The sequence below is a fragment of the Schistocerca cancellata genome, chromosome 3 (genome assembly GCF_023864275.1).
Source record: "Schistocerca cancellata isolate TAMUIC-IGC-003103 chromosome 3, iqSchCanc2.1, whole genome shotgun sequence".
In the NCBI taxonomy this organism is placed as follows: Eukaryota; Metazoa; Arthropoda; class Insecta; order Orthoptera; family Acrididae; genus Schistocerca; species Schistocerca cancellata.
Genome location: NC_064628.1, coordinates 510,012,834 through 510,028,204, shown reverse-complemented (window position 1 = coordinate 510,028,204; position 15,371 = coordinate 510,012,834). Strand labels below are relative to the sequence as shown.

General features: G+C 43.0%; 1 protein-coding gene across 1 annotated transcript; it reads left to right on the top strand.

Moving 5' to 3' along the window:
- Window positions 1–574: 574 nt before the first annotated feature.
- Window positions 575–5,971, top strand: LOC126175299 (cuticle protein 38-like). Its single transcript, XM_049921966.1, has 2 exons — window positions 575–609; window positions 5,627–5,971. The coding sequence occupies exons 1-2, from the start codon at window positions 598–600 to the stop codon at window positions 5,912–5,914; spliced, it is 300 nt and encodes a 99-aa protein (XP_049777923.1). The 5' UTR covers window positions 575–597; the 3' UTR covers window positions 5,915–5,971.
- Window positions 5,972–15,371: the final 9,400 nt, after the last annotated feature.

Genomic DNA, 15,371 nt, shown 5'->3' with positions numbered 1-15,371 from the left:
CATCATCTATCAATTATTTGTGTTATTTCTTCGCCAAAGATGTACTTTTAACAGAAAGTAATGGAATATGGAGTACAGAATAAAAAAGTTTAGTTTTGTTTTAAACGTTAATGTTTTTATGTGTCACCTGAGGAATGTCAATTGCTAATACGTTCGTTTTTATTAACTTTAGACTACTGAGCCGCTTTGTAGTATATAAGCTGATGGGATGAGGCGATAAAAATAAAGAAATTACGAAGTTTGTGAATCGACTAGTTCCACATTATACCGAAAGAAATCGTGTAAATGACATACGTAACATGATGTTAATGTAAGTACTGCAGTAAGAAGCAATAACTTTCTTGCGGCGGAAGTCTACGGTCAGAATATCGATGACTTACCGGCAACCAAGAGTTCTGCCGTCAGACTAATGACCCTAACGAGAGCGAGTATATCGCGAATGGGTCAAGAGCACAATGGCGCGAGGTGGGGCCGCCACGGTCTCTAACTGGACCGCCGCCACGGAAACATGACCCAGAGCCAGCGAGCAGTATATAAGGCGCACCGTGCCAGGGGAGGCATCAGTTGCCCGCAGCCGACGACACGCACACCCTCATCATGTACAAGCTGGTGAGTACGCGGTCCGAACAATTACACTGAGGAAAACAGCTGACACGGGCTGCATGTTGGCCTTTCGTAGGAACAGAAAAATCCCTGGGGGAGGGGACGAAGTGGTTTTCACGAACAGAAGGGAGCCTCGTCCACGAGACCCAGAAAACAGTAGACACCGGCGCCTATGTTGATGTCATATTCTCTTTCCATAGGGTGTTCGATGCAGTTCCGCACTGTCTGTGCCAGTGTACGGAACATCAGACCAGCTTTGTGATGCGTTGTAGAATTCCTAGAAAACAGAGTGCAGCATAACCACCTTACTGGAGAAAAATGTTCTGACCTAAAAGCAGTTTCGGGAATAGTCTCCCCAAGGGAGAAGTAGTGACTTAAAAAAAAAAAAAAGAAAGACACGTTATTACAGAAAATATGCTGTTTATTTACTAGCTTTGCCCATCTTCACAAGACACGTATCTGTATTTACCATATGGCTGGTGTGGACAGTTGTATCTATGTCACCACACTTGAATGTATCTCATATCCTCTTTACCCTGCTCCATGTGGTACACGTGACAACGATACTGTATATACAATGGAGAATTTGTTCAAATTCCTCTGACCACTATGGGACTTAACTTCTGAGGTCATTAGTCCCCTAGAACTTAGAACTACTTAAACCTAACTAACCTAAGGACATCACACACATCCATGCCAGCGGCAGGATTCGAACCTGCGACCGTAGCGGTCGCGTGGTTCCAGTCTGAAGCGCCTAGAACCGCTCCGTCAATCCGGCTGGCGAGAATTTGTTGTTATTGGATTACACAATGTGTCGCACAGGCTTATTTGGCGTAGGTGTTATAACGTCTTTTTTTTTCAATACCTGAGAGCTGCAGGACGCATCGTACTGGTAACGTTTACAAAAGTCGAAACGCTAGAAAGGTGTATCGGAATGCAAGAATTGACAGCAGACAGTCGACACTTGCAGTTATTGGCAGTTGACACACAGCTTAAGAAATGTAGCATAATGCGCATAGATAACCGGAAAGAGCCATTGCTGCATGATTGCATTATTGTCTAAAGCAGTCACATGCATTAAATATCTGGAAATATGGAGAGTTTGTATACGGAGCAGTTTAAAGTGGCACCATCAACAAAAACTAATACTAGGAAAATAGGTTTCAGACTGAGATTCATTGGGAGAATGTCCAAGAAGGACGAAGGAAGTATCTTACGAAATCCTCTTCAGAATGGTACTTCGGTATTCCTCGTCAGTCTGGAATGCTTACGAGATAAAACTGATCGACGAAATAGGTCCAAAGAAGAACGGCGAGTTTCATTGAACGTTCGTTCATTAAAGACAAAAGCATCACGGACATGAGGATCATATCCAGTGGTTGACGTACGACAGCTGCGTTCTTTCTCACGGTGCGGTTTAATGTTAAAATTCTGACAGAGTACTTACCTAGAAGACTCAACCAACATATTGCTTTGTCCTGCCTCTTGAAAAGATCATAAATGAAAGATTAGAAAGATTTTAGCTCAGACGGAGGCTTGTCAACAATCGATCATCTCGCGGCCTATAATCAACTGCAACAAGGAGGGCGGCGAAAAATGAGAATGGTACCTCAAATACCCTTCGCCACACACTATAAGGCAGATTATAATATATGCCTGAAGATGTGTAAATGGAAGTGCAACAGTGTCCGAAATCAGGCGCCGGTGAATAGCTTTGCCTTTCAGATGGCACAAACTGATAGCCGAAATTAACGCCACTATCCAGCGGCCAAATCATCATCTACAATGTTACACATCTCACTCCGGAAATACTGTGAGACGGTATCTAATGTAATCTAGGACATTGGCTTAAGATTAGTGATCTACAGGGTGAATCAGAAAGTACTTCACAACTTTGGAATGATACAGAAATGTACTGAGACAATTTACACAGTCGGTTGGTGTGTCATTTTGCAGCAAACAATCTCAAGTTTCACTCACATAGTGCACCAGTACCCTATTCGGCCACCAGGAATGCCAGCGTAGCGCAGAACTAAATTGGCTACTTTCACTGATGCGAGCGTGCTCGATGTGTGTTTTCGTGTCATGAAACGAACTCAGCAACATCTGCTCGGCGTAAATTTCGTATGTGTGTTCTTCTCCTACAAACAATTTAGCCGATCTGAAAAATCGAATCTACCCTGCCGTTGCGAAAGCTACGCCCGATTTGCTGCAACGAGTGTGGGAAGAAACTGATTACCGGTGGGATGTTTGCCGCATCGCAAATGGTAGTCACATGGAATGAAAATGTCACTTGACACTTTTGTGCAAAACTTGAGATTGCTACAAAATGCAAAATATACCGATTCCGTAAGTTATCTCAATAAATTTATATGTCATTACAAAGTTGTAAAGTCCTGTTTAGCCCACCTGTATAATTTAATGTCATCACTTTCCCTTCACCTAGCCAGTGAAATGTTATCCCTTAAATTTCCTTCTACTAGCACAATATGAGCACGCTACTCCTCAGTGGAACCCCTGGGCACGACCATGCGTTAGTAATTTCGGCTATGTAGCTTGGTTCATGGAAGGTTTGCTACTACAAACAGATTTTACAACCTATCCGAGGAGATATATGAATGGGAACACTCTTACGTGACTGAATAAGGTACAAAATAGTCATTTTATTGAGGGTGAATCCCTCTTGCTTCACTTTAAGAATTCACTATTTAATTAGAACTCCTGAAGACACGAGTGCCTAGCTGGAAATTTTTGTAGAACTGTTACTGGAGTCAAGACGAAATAATGTTTTGTTCAGCATTGAGACTACAAAAAGTTTTACATAAATTTTGCAAATCATTCTCGATGATGTTTAAATTTCCAAGAACCAAAGATACTCGTGTTTTAGATAGTAACTCTCTTGTTTCATTCCTTAACAACAGCATCACACTGTTTTAGTACAAAGCGATTTGTGTGAGTTTAGTCCAAGTTTCACGCATGCTGTAATTAACTTCAATGAATACAATGCTTTTGATTTTATCATTTTTGCTGAGAAACCTAGAAAATAAAATTACACAGTTGAACAGAGGCGTTTGAATTCTGTGATGTTTCTTTGTTACTGTCTTGTGGAGTTCAATAAGCGTTTGAAATATGTTCTGCCTGCTATATCATTACAAATAATAATGAATCTCAAATGTAAAAAACAAATGCTTTCAGGTTTTCCATCACTGCGGTCTGGAATAGGTTTCGAGTGCTGGAGTGTTCTAGATTCTTGGTTCCGTAATCTTATTGAGAATTTACAAAGCCATTGCGTAAAAGTGAAAAAAAGTGAAACTACAGTTTACAGCTTATAAGGGCTTCTCCCTATCTATAACTACATGCGAGCTAACTGCTATCTACCTAGCGATAACGAAACTATCTTAGTTATTCAATTATAAATTAAGAATGTGAATACGACAAGAAAGTTAGGTTAGTGTTTCGTATGTTTCACAAGATAATGCAGTATCAAATGTGGTACTCTAATTAAATATGTACCACAGCAAAAACGTTGTAATTACATTTGCATTGCGCTACATTATTGTGGACACATTCTTTAATTTTTCGAAAAAGCATGTTTACTATTTCGACTCTCACGTCCATTGTGTCCATATCTTTAGCAGCACATCCCTGAAGGAATATCGACATTGACGGTGTACAGATTCAAGAAAGCCAGAATCGAAATTCTTTTGGAATAGCAGAACGCTTCATGTTGCTATTAGTTCTCGGAATAATCATTATTTTACTGCTTCTGCGGTGAACACTAGCCGGCCGCTGTGTCCGAGCGGTTCTAGGCGCTTCAGTCCAGAAGCGCGCGATTGCTACGGTCGCAGGTTCGAATCCTGCCGCTGGCATGGATGTATGTGATGTCCTTAGGTTAGTTAGGTTTAAGTAGTTCTAAGTTCTAGGGGACTGATGACCTCAGATCTGAAGTCCCATGGTGCTCAGAGCCATTTGAACCATTTGGTGAACACTACAGCCGCTAACGAAACTAGAGAAACCATATCTTACTGTACCACATAGAGTGGCTAATTTACAGTTTTCGTCAAAAAATTGTGAAAATGCCATATAGATTATAAGCCACATCACAACTACTTTACTTTCGAAACTTCCTGGCGGATTAAGCTGCGTGCCGGACCGAGACTCGAACTCGGGACTTTTGCCTTTCGCGGGCAATTGCTCTACCGCGAAAGGCAAAGGTCCCGAGTTCGAGTCTCGGTCCGGCACACAGTTTTAATCCGCCAGGAAGTTTCATACCAGCGCACACTCCGCTGCAGAGTGAAAATCTCATTCTGAATACTTTACATTCCTCTGAGAAGTTGCCAAGTGACAAATGGTCGCCAGGAAAATCGATAATAACTCAGAGAGGCAAGGTTCTCTTTTCACATATTCACTTGAAACATGTGGGATCCTCATTAGAAATGTATTCGTAGTCTTCAGATTACTGGTCATTGGAGTTTGGTATTTAGGAACACGTAACAGCCGGCCGCGGTGGTCTAGCGGTTCTGGCGCTGCAGTCCGGAACCGCGGGACTGCTACGGTCGCAGGTTCGAATCCTGCCTCGGGCATGGGTGTGTGTGATGTCCTTAGGTTAGTTAGGTTTAAGTAGTTCTAAGTTCTATGGGACTTATGACCTAAGATGTTGAGTCCCATAGTGCTCAGAGCCATTTGAACACGTAACATATAAAATTTAAAGGCATCGGAAGTGAAGGAACTAACCTACATTGGGAAGTAGTGTTTAACATTCAGTCAATGATGAGTTCGTAAGAGACAGAGTATAAGTTCGAACTGGAAGAGATTCTAGCATGAAATGTATCAGTCCCTTTCCAAAGGAATAATCCAGTTATTCACATTGGGATTTAGGAATCCCGTAGCAAATTATACGTAATTTGCTTGACCAGGGGGAGATTTGAGATCATATCCAGAACGTGTTAACTTCCGTGTCATGTTGCTTGTATCAGAGATAAGTGTTATTCTTTATCATAGATTAAAACTGGTTCTTTTGCAGGTGATCCTTCTGTGCGCCGTGGCCGCCGCCCACGCCGGCTACCTGGGAGGCTACGCCGCCCCCGCCGTCGCCGTGGCCCACGCCCCCGTGGCCGTGGCGCCCGCCGCCTCCTCCATCGCCAACACGTACAGGATCTCGCAGACCGCCCGCGTCCTGGCCGCCCCCGCCGTCGCCGCCGCCCCCGTGGCCTACGCCGCCCCCGTGGCCTACGCCGCCCCCGCCATCGCTGCTGCACCCGTCGCCTACGCTGCCCCAGCATACGCTGCTCCCGTTCTCAAGGTGCACTAAGCAAAGCACCTCTGAAGATCGAACAAGATATATTTATTCAATAAAGAAAACATAACTACAGAAAAAACTGTGCTTTTCTCTTGATAATCCATATCCACTACTTTATTAACCTGTTAATGTAGTAAAACTTAGGACAAAAAAGTATTAAGAACATAGATCGATGGCTCTGATCTTGTATAACATTTGTGTATAAACGATGAGTGAGGTGGTGCAGTGGTTTCAAAAGGCTAGTATCGTCTTTCCAGTTGAGCATGGTGTTTTTAATTTTAGGAAGTATCCCAAACAACGAGGTAGAGCAGTGGTCTGATACTGGTCCCTTATTCGGCAGGAAGGCCTTTCAGTTCCCATCTACCCATTCAGATTTAGGTTTCCATTATCACATTAAATTGCTTGAGGTGAATGCCTGGAAAATTCCTTTGAGAAGGTATTGCCAATTTCCTTCTCCAACTTTCCCTAATGGGCTTGGGAGCCGTCTCTAATAACCTTATTGTTCTTCCTAGGCCATTAACATATCTGATAGGAGAGAGGTACATTATTGTTATTTTGTTTCTTTTGCCCATATTGGGTTAAAATATTCAAACTTGACATAATATAATTATAAAGGTGAAACATTTACATAGGTTTTTAATGTTGACAAAATATTTAAAAAGTAAAGTGTAGTTCTTTTTGGGTTTTGTGAGGAGCAGTGAAATGAAAACCGAACACTCACCACTACGGTACCAGGGCATTATTTCATTCAAAAGTAGACACCGCACTCGTTACGACATTTATCCCAGTGGGAGACGAGATGGTCAATTCATATTTTGCTGACACATCCAAAACCGCATCAACTCTTGCACTTCGTCGTCCTGCTGAAACCGACGTCTTTCTTCACTTTACCAAAGATGTGAACATCACACAGTGACCGATCTGGGCTGTACGGAGGCTACTGCAGTGCTTCCAAACCAAATAGTTGAAGTGTGTCCTTCGCTCGTCTGGCAGTGTTTGGGCGTGTACTATCATACAATAGGATGATACCGTCTGACAGCATTCCGACAGCCTGAGGCCAAATTGCAAAACCAGCAATGGAAACATCCAACGTCTCTCCAGCCAAACAAATCCAAAACTATTCACACGAGTTCCATTAAGGTCCTGATGACCTCCTTCTTCGAGTGCAGGGCCACTCTGCTCGTCGAGTTCCTCGAGCTTGGAACCGCATTAAGTACACAGCACTTTGCTGAAACTTCGACGTGTCATACAGTCAAATCTCCCAGGAATGCTGTCGGACTAAACGATAACGACGATAACGGCCGCCCCGCAACTGCCAACTGGACGAAGGCTACGCTTCTACAATTTTACTGGGAAACACTGCAACATCTTCCGTACAGCCCGGATTGTTCACCATGTGATTTTCAAATTTGTGTGGACCTGAAGAAAGAGATTTGTAGACTTCTGTTATAGTTGGACAGAGAAGTGCAAGAGTGGGTGAGATTGTGGAATTTAAGGGGCCGACCACGTTTTACGAAATAGGACTTGATGGACTCGTCTCCCACTGGGATAAATATCTCAACAAGTGTGGCAATAGCTTTTGAATGGAACGACTGCATGGTCCCTTTGTGATGGGTGTTCGGGTTTCATTTGACAGCCCCTCGCTTGGCTGTGGCCAAGCGATTCTAGGCGCTTCAGTCTGGAACCGCGCGACCGCTACGGTCGCAGTTTCGAATCCTGCCTCGGGCATGAATGTGTGTGATGTCCTATCGTTAGTTAGCTTTAAGTAGTTCTAAGTTATAGGGGACTGATGACCCATAGTGCTCAGAGCCATTTGAAGCATTTTTTTGAACAAAAAAAAAAAAAAACGAATCAATAATGTAACGTAGAGAGGTGAACATCTCAAAATGAAGCACTGCAGATTCACCAAACGTTCAAGAACCTGCACTGCGATACTTTTACTACGCGAGAGGGAACGTTACATATTTTGCCATGTTGTATGGTATTGATTAAAGAAGCAGGTAGGTAGTAATCATGAAGTTGGAAGCAGGGGTTGGGATGGATGACATGAACGGTAATAAAGAATGGTATTGGGGTATAGGATGGGTCATGAAATGGAGAAGATAGCAACATGGAAAATTTGATAAGAAAGTGGTGGGATAGGGAGACGGGAGTTAGAGCTATTAGTACGAATTAAAACACGTGGTTTTCATTATCTGGGAAGGGTTATCAGTGAAAGTTTCGTTAAGAGAGGATATGAAGTTTGTGTGCGTGTAGTTTTGGAGAGATGCTACAGTATAGATGCGGCAACATATCAGAACTGGAAATTTGATAGAGGAAATGAGCCTTTTAGAGTTTCGGATAGAGTAGGATATATAGAGATGTTCAATGTCAGCGACGAGATGGTAAACGATATATATGTTGAGGAAGGTAAACGGTTGCAGACGATAAGATGGAGTGTATAGCATTCGAGTATTTGTATCTGTAAGGTGGCAGCTTGAATGAATGTTAATTTTATATGCCTGTAGATGCATATGACACCTGACATACTTCAGTGATAGTGAGCAACTTTGCCTATCAAAATGTAGAGTATGTAATGCCAAAAGTGATGACACACGATTCGGTGGTATTGCCACACCTAACCCAACTCCTTCATATCAATGAGCAGAAGACGAAAAAAGCTACTGGAAGAAACGTTTTAGCTTGGGGACAGACACAAGTTGCGCAGTCATGGCCTGCATACAGCTACGGTGAGCCACAGCGACAGGACAACGAACGCACTGGGCGATACATCGAAGGGATCAGGTAGCGGCCCAGTGGAGAAATTCTTTAGGAAACGGTATTGGGGAATTTACAGATGGATACAAACAGGCCAGAGACGCACCTGATCACGTGAAAGGCCCGTGTCGCTCTTGTTATGTACACGTGTAACTTTTAGGCGTCAGGAGTGGGCACAAAATGTCCGACTGGCTGAAATAAATTCGGAAGGAGTAGAAGTGGCGATATTTCGACGCAGTTTAAAGGTAGTCCCTTTGCGACTGGCGGGGTAGTTTTCACAACATGAAAGGAAAGTTCCCATTGGTCTGAAAAATCCGTGACGTGAAGCACGGAAGGGCACATGTAGGGGACAGTTTGCTACGAAAGACACAATACAGAAAACTTTGGGAACCCTCCTCTGAACCAGCGTCAAGTGTATAACAGGGTGCATCACGCTCTGCACGACGCCAAAAGAGGAATTTCTGTGTGAGCACTGCATTCACTTTGGCTGACATTCAGCTAGAAATTAGCTGAAGAGTCGTTGAGCTCCGATAGCGGAAAAACGAAACAGCCACGTAGTTAATTGTTCTTGCGAGAACTGAGAGGGCGTTGAAGCATACACACTGCTCCATCTATGCAAGTGTATATCGCCATATTTTCCAGACTATGGACGAGTGCATGTTTTCTCGCTTAGCGAGAAACATAGGACAATTTAGCTGATAAAGTTAGTAAAGATTTTGATTAGCTTTTTATTGGATTTTCAGAAGTCGAGAGCAGCCATACAGCTGACAGCACGTTGTAGCTGAAGGTAGATGCCGCTAGCAGAGGCATAAAATTGTTGGATCAGCAGCTTGCATCCACTGCGAACATGAGCAACCTTGAGTACTCTTTTGCACATCTTGTCAAAAAAACTAAACAGCCTCTATAGACTTGATTGTCATCCTAAATAGTACAGAACTTAGAACCGGAATCGGATGATTCGTCGTAATATTGACCAACTCAGACAGTGCTTCACTATCTAGAAGTAAGAAAAAAATCTTGTTGAGAACCTTCTATTGAAATTTGATGTTGTTGTGTCCAGAGTTATTTCTGCTACTCAGGACGTAATACGCTATCTTCAAAATGTCCTGAAATTGCCATATCACAATCTACGTAAGCCCGTGTACTTCTTTGACAAAAAAAAGAAATTAAACAAATTTTGTACAGCGAAACACCTATGTGCTCTGTAATAGAGTAAGGGTCCACTTCTAACCCCTAACTAACGCACTCACAGGATGTTTTTGCTGATTTCTGACGAATGTGAAAAGGAGTGGAGTGACAGATAATGGTGACACTGCCAGGATTCGAACCTGGAATCTTCTTAACGAGACCATTACTTGATCGAATATACACTGCTTAGCAGAAAAATTAAAGCACTCAGGAGGGGAGAAGGAAACGAAACTTCAGGGATTGAGAGGGTATGTAGTGTTATTTCATTGATTAGAAAATGAAGACCAATTTACAAAGAACTTGGCAGTATGAATCCACTTGAAACGTCCCCTTAGAAAAAATTGTACAAGACTGTGCTTAAACTGACACACAACATTTTTAGCGCAACGCAATCTGACTTTCAGAAATCCCTACAAAAGAATGGCCCTGACTAACATTAACCTATACCTTTCACAAATCACTTACCTCACAAAAACCTTAATTTCTCAAGCTACTGCAATACAGCGAGCGCCACAACTACCAGCTAAATAAAACATTCAAACTACTGAAGGCACTAACTACTGGTAGGCATAGTTAGCAAATGAAAGATTTTAATAGAGAACAAACAATGTATTTACCTTAATAGTGTTGAAAAACCATAATATACATAGCAGTTCATAATATCCAGTATAACAAATTTCAAAACTCCGCCATCTCTCTCCCCACATCCACCACTGCTGGCGGCTCACCTCCAACTGTGCAACGCTACGCGCTGTTCACATCCAGCTGCCGCTGCCCAACACTACAATGGCAGACAACAATGCAAACTAGCCACAGACTGCACACAGCATAGCCAGTGATTTTGATACAGAGCGCTACGTAACGTTGCCAATAAGAAAACATAAACAGCCTACTTATACACTTATCAGTATGACACCACACCCCCTTGCCCAGGATACCTGCACTTATTCCACAGAAAACGGTCTCAGAAAGTCGTTGTAGCCCCTCCTGGGTAACCCAGCCCTCAACCGTTTTAGATGGTCCTGGATATTGTGGATGCTGCCCCTGTGACAGAGTTGTCGTCCGAGATGGTCCTACATGTGTTCTATTGGGGACAGCCCTGAAGACTGTGCTGACCATGGCAAGAGCTCAACATCACTCAGACAGTTAATAAAGACATGCACCATGTGTGAACGATATTTGTCATGTTGAAAAATGACATCACGATACTGTCACATGGCATGGCATCAGGACACATGATGTTCGTGACGTACTGTTCTACCATCTAACTTCTCTGTCACTACCAGGCGTGACCTGAAATCACACTGGATTGCTCCACACTCCATGGCGCTAGCAGTAACACCGCTGTGACTCTCCAAAATATTGGAAGACTGAAACACCTTTCCAGGTCGCCTCTGTGCTCGCCGGCAACGGTCATCCAGTGTAGTGCAGAACTGCGATTCATCGCTGAAGGCAGTGTGACGCCATTCGTCAGCATCCAAGTTTCCCAGTCCCGGCACCACTCTAAACACAGCTGTTTGTACTGTGGCGTCAACAGAACCATGGAACAGTAATTCCCTCTAGTACGGCTGGTGCTTGTCTCTGACCAATGGTGCATGTTAACACACAATTTTGGAGGGGGCTCATTACTTGTATTACGAGTATTAAAAAAAAGTGGTGTCGGAGAGAATAGGCCAAGTGAAATTTTCATAGGTGTGGAGGGTAGTGAAATGTGCACCCTCTTGATGAGCCAGTACAATTCCAGTAGCTTTTTCTATTGTGGGATTTCTATCAGATGGTTTGTCCAAGGTGTTTTAATGTGTTATGAGAGGTGTGAAACGATACCCCATTTCTACTCATCTTCCCCAATAAAGTTCCCCAAGTCTATAGAATGTCGTTTATGTGGTATAGTCCATATATCGAGGTCCGGTAACAAAGTTGGCACCTCGCTTCGATATTACAGAAGATAACTAAGTCTCGCTGCATACTGCAACGGTGAATGGGAGGCGTTGGCGAAGCTACAGCTCTAAGTCTAACGCTAAACTCTAATAATGAACATTTGTCTGTGTATTCCAAGTGAAGAGTTATGTAAATTTGTCTGTATCCATTGATACTTTAATATGCAGAGGCAGTTGTAACTGCGCAGAACATCCTTGTCCAATGAGTTATGCAAAGTTAAGTAAATCTTCATATTTATCTTGTAATGAAATGAACTAATATTTTAAATTTTCTAGTTCCCATTCGTTCTCCTTTCGGAGCAGGTAAACAAAAAAAAAGTGCAGCTACCAGGAAGAATGGCGTGAATTAGTGAATGAGTCCATATTCGACATGTCGAGGTGGAATATATATCAAGAATAAATGATTGTACCGTATACGTCGTACGTACAGTTCTGCCAGTGCCCTCCCTTGCACGAGTAAGAAAAACAGTAACTTACAACGTTCACTACTTAAGAGACTTCAGACGAAATTCAAATGTGAAAACATGCGCATCTAGGATGTGGTAGTTTGCGTACCGCTCTCCGTTCCCCCTTAACCGTTCTAGTCGGAAATGGATCGCTGGAAGAACGATTGTTAATAAGTCACCGTTTAAAATCAAATCTATCTCGTTCGTGGTTTTTTCTCGAGGTATACGGACGAGGGAGTTGTATATTAGTTGATTCTTCTTGAAATGTATACTCCCGGAATTTGAACACTAAACACACTGCAATGTTTAACGCCTCTCTTGCAGAGTTTGCCACAAGACTCGACTGAGCATCTCAGTGGCGCTTTTGCGCCTAGTTAATGAACCTATAACTAAACGTGTTGCTCTTCCTTGGATCTGTTCTGCCTCTTCCATCAGCCCTACCTGGTGCCAATCTCAGACTCACGTGCAACATTCAGATACTGCTTGAACGATGGTTTCGTAAGATACACTTCTTGAGTATTCTTCCAATGAATCCCAGTCTGGCATTTGTCTTACCCGCGATAAGTTTTATGAGTATGTAGTCGTTCCACTTTGCTGGGTATTTTATGGATATAGGGTATTTCTGTCCAATTACACATTAATACGTTACATTTGTTTATGCCGAGAGTCAAACGTCAATCCCTACACCAAGCGTCGATTCTCTGCAATGTTCCTGCGTCTCTGCACAATTTTATAGCTTTTCGACATCTCTGTACACAACAGCATCATCCGTGAGAAGCCTCATGAAACTTCCGACGTTATCCGGTAAGTCAGTTATACACTATCTGATCAACAGTAACCGGAAAAATAATAGTGGGCATTAATATGCGCTGTCCCCACACTACGCCTTTATTCCTGCGTGAACTCTGCTTGGAACACCGTTAGCTAAGTGTCTTAATGAGAGTGAAGGATTGGTTCATCAAGAGGCAAACACAGCGAGGGTAGTGATGTTGGATGCTTTGACCTGGAGCGAAGTCGACGTTCTATTTCATCACAAAGGTGTCCCATTAGACTCAATTCGGGACTCTTGGCAGGCTAGTCCATTTCAGAAATGGTATTGTCCACAAAGCACTGGCTCACAGTTGCTGCTTTATGACAGCGTGGATTGTCTTCGCGCTACAGTCAGTCATTATATCCGAGCTGTAACTCTACTGTACGAAGTACTCAATGCTGTAAAATGTGTTCATATCCCTCGGCAATTAGCGTTTTCTTAAGCGCAACAAGGAGACCACGAAAACCATCCCCATAACGTAACACCACTTCGGCCGTACTTCACTGACCACAGGCAACTGAAATCTGGTTTCGCAGGATAGAGCGGATCAGGTAATGGTTGTGGATGGGGCCGAAATCAGTTACTGTTAGTTGCACAAAACACACAAACTTTATTTTCCTAAGAACCACTTAATTATACATTGCCTTAGAAGGATCAAACTAAAACAATACGGCTGAAGGCCTAATTAAGAAAACTTGCGAAACCTCCTGGGCTGAAGGCCCAAAGCCACACCAAAATCAAGAATGGCTGAAGGTCTGAACACAAGATATAAAAATTGCTATAAAGAATACACACGGCTAAAGGACTTATTTAAAAAAGATATATTTCACGTAAATACTCGGCTGAAGGAAACACACAAGACACTGAACAACTCAGGGCTTAGGGCCTGGGTAACAAGAATTTCAGATAAAGGAAATTTTAAAAAAAATTAGTTTTAATCAAATTAATTTTCAAAATTTTAATTTAAGATGGCTGAAGGCCTTATCTTAAAAACATTTCACGTGAAAGCTCGCCTGAAGGTCACACATTGGACATTGAACAACTCAGGACTTAGGGCCTGGATAGCAAAAAATTCAGAGAGAATAAACTTCCTTTTGTGACGACTCCCTAACCCAAGGTCCTCGGCGGTACTTTTGGGGCAGCCCCCACAAATTGTATAAAGCGTGGGTAGTGACCAGGATGTAGCTATGTCTGTTGGCCGAAAAATAATTAATGACAAGAATTGCGCCAGCTAGAATGAAGAGATAACTTATCTTTATTTCTGACGAAACGTGCACCAGCAATACAAGTCCAAGTATTACCCAAGAGTAATCCGTGTACTGAGCCTAGTCGAATACAATAGCAACTATCACACTGTAATGGCTCAGCTATATACTCCACGAAAGGCTAGCAATAGACAATCGACAGTAGACTGTCCGTCTCGGGGCCAGCTCTCCTCCTTATATGCAAAAGGCAGAGGGCGCTGCGGACCCGAGCTCAGCCACGGCGCGACCTCTTCGTCGGCGGCAGCGCCCTGAGAAGCCGACGCCCGCGACAGGGACTATGGCCAGCGATGTCACTGTTGGTTGGTTGGGTCCGTGGATACAACACTTTCAAAATTTTAGTTATTAAACAAATCAATCTTCATATTTTTAATTTAAGTCGGCTAAAGGCCTTATTTAAAATTAAAACAAACTAAATTAATAAACGGCTGAAGGCCTCGCACAGTAGACCAGACTAAAATGAAAATCACAATCTAAAACCAACAGAACAGTGGTGTTCAGATGTGTTCCGAGGGTCGGCCAGAGGAGGTAGCTGTAACGTAAGGTGAGGTGAGAGAGGCAGCCAAGAGTAAGGTTAAATAATAGGATGGCAACCCGACCCAGGGACAGCTGAAGGACCGATCAACAACCTAATCAATTCCCTTCCGCCTGACCAACGGTACGACAACGCAAATTATGAGCCAAGGACGAAGGTACCAGCAGCACTACATCTTCCAAATTGGCGTCTAAGAACAGCCAAGGCACAATAACTACGGTTAAGAAAAATATATGAAGAAACAACTAAAAGACTGTCGAACTACACGCCATGCCGCACAGCATCAGCACGGCGAGGAAAAACACACTGCTGGAAAACTAGGCTAACGACCAGAGAAAGTAACTGGAGCGTTAACGGCCACAAGGCAGAAAATACTGCTGGTGCACTTCACTGATAAGTAACAACCAATTTAATAGTTAAACATCATACAGGAAGACGGCTGCAAAATTTTCCCGACTCCAACACACCATACGCTGCTGCTAGCCGGAACAGCCCAGGAAGCAACAATCGATAATAAACGAAGAGATGTCACA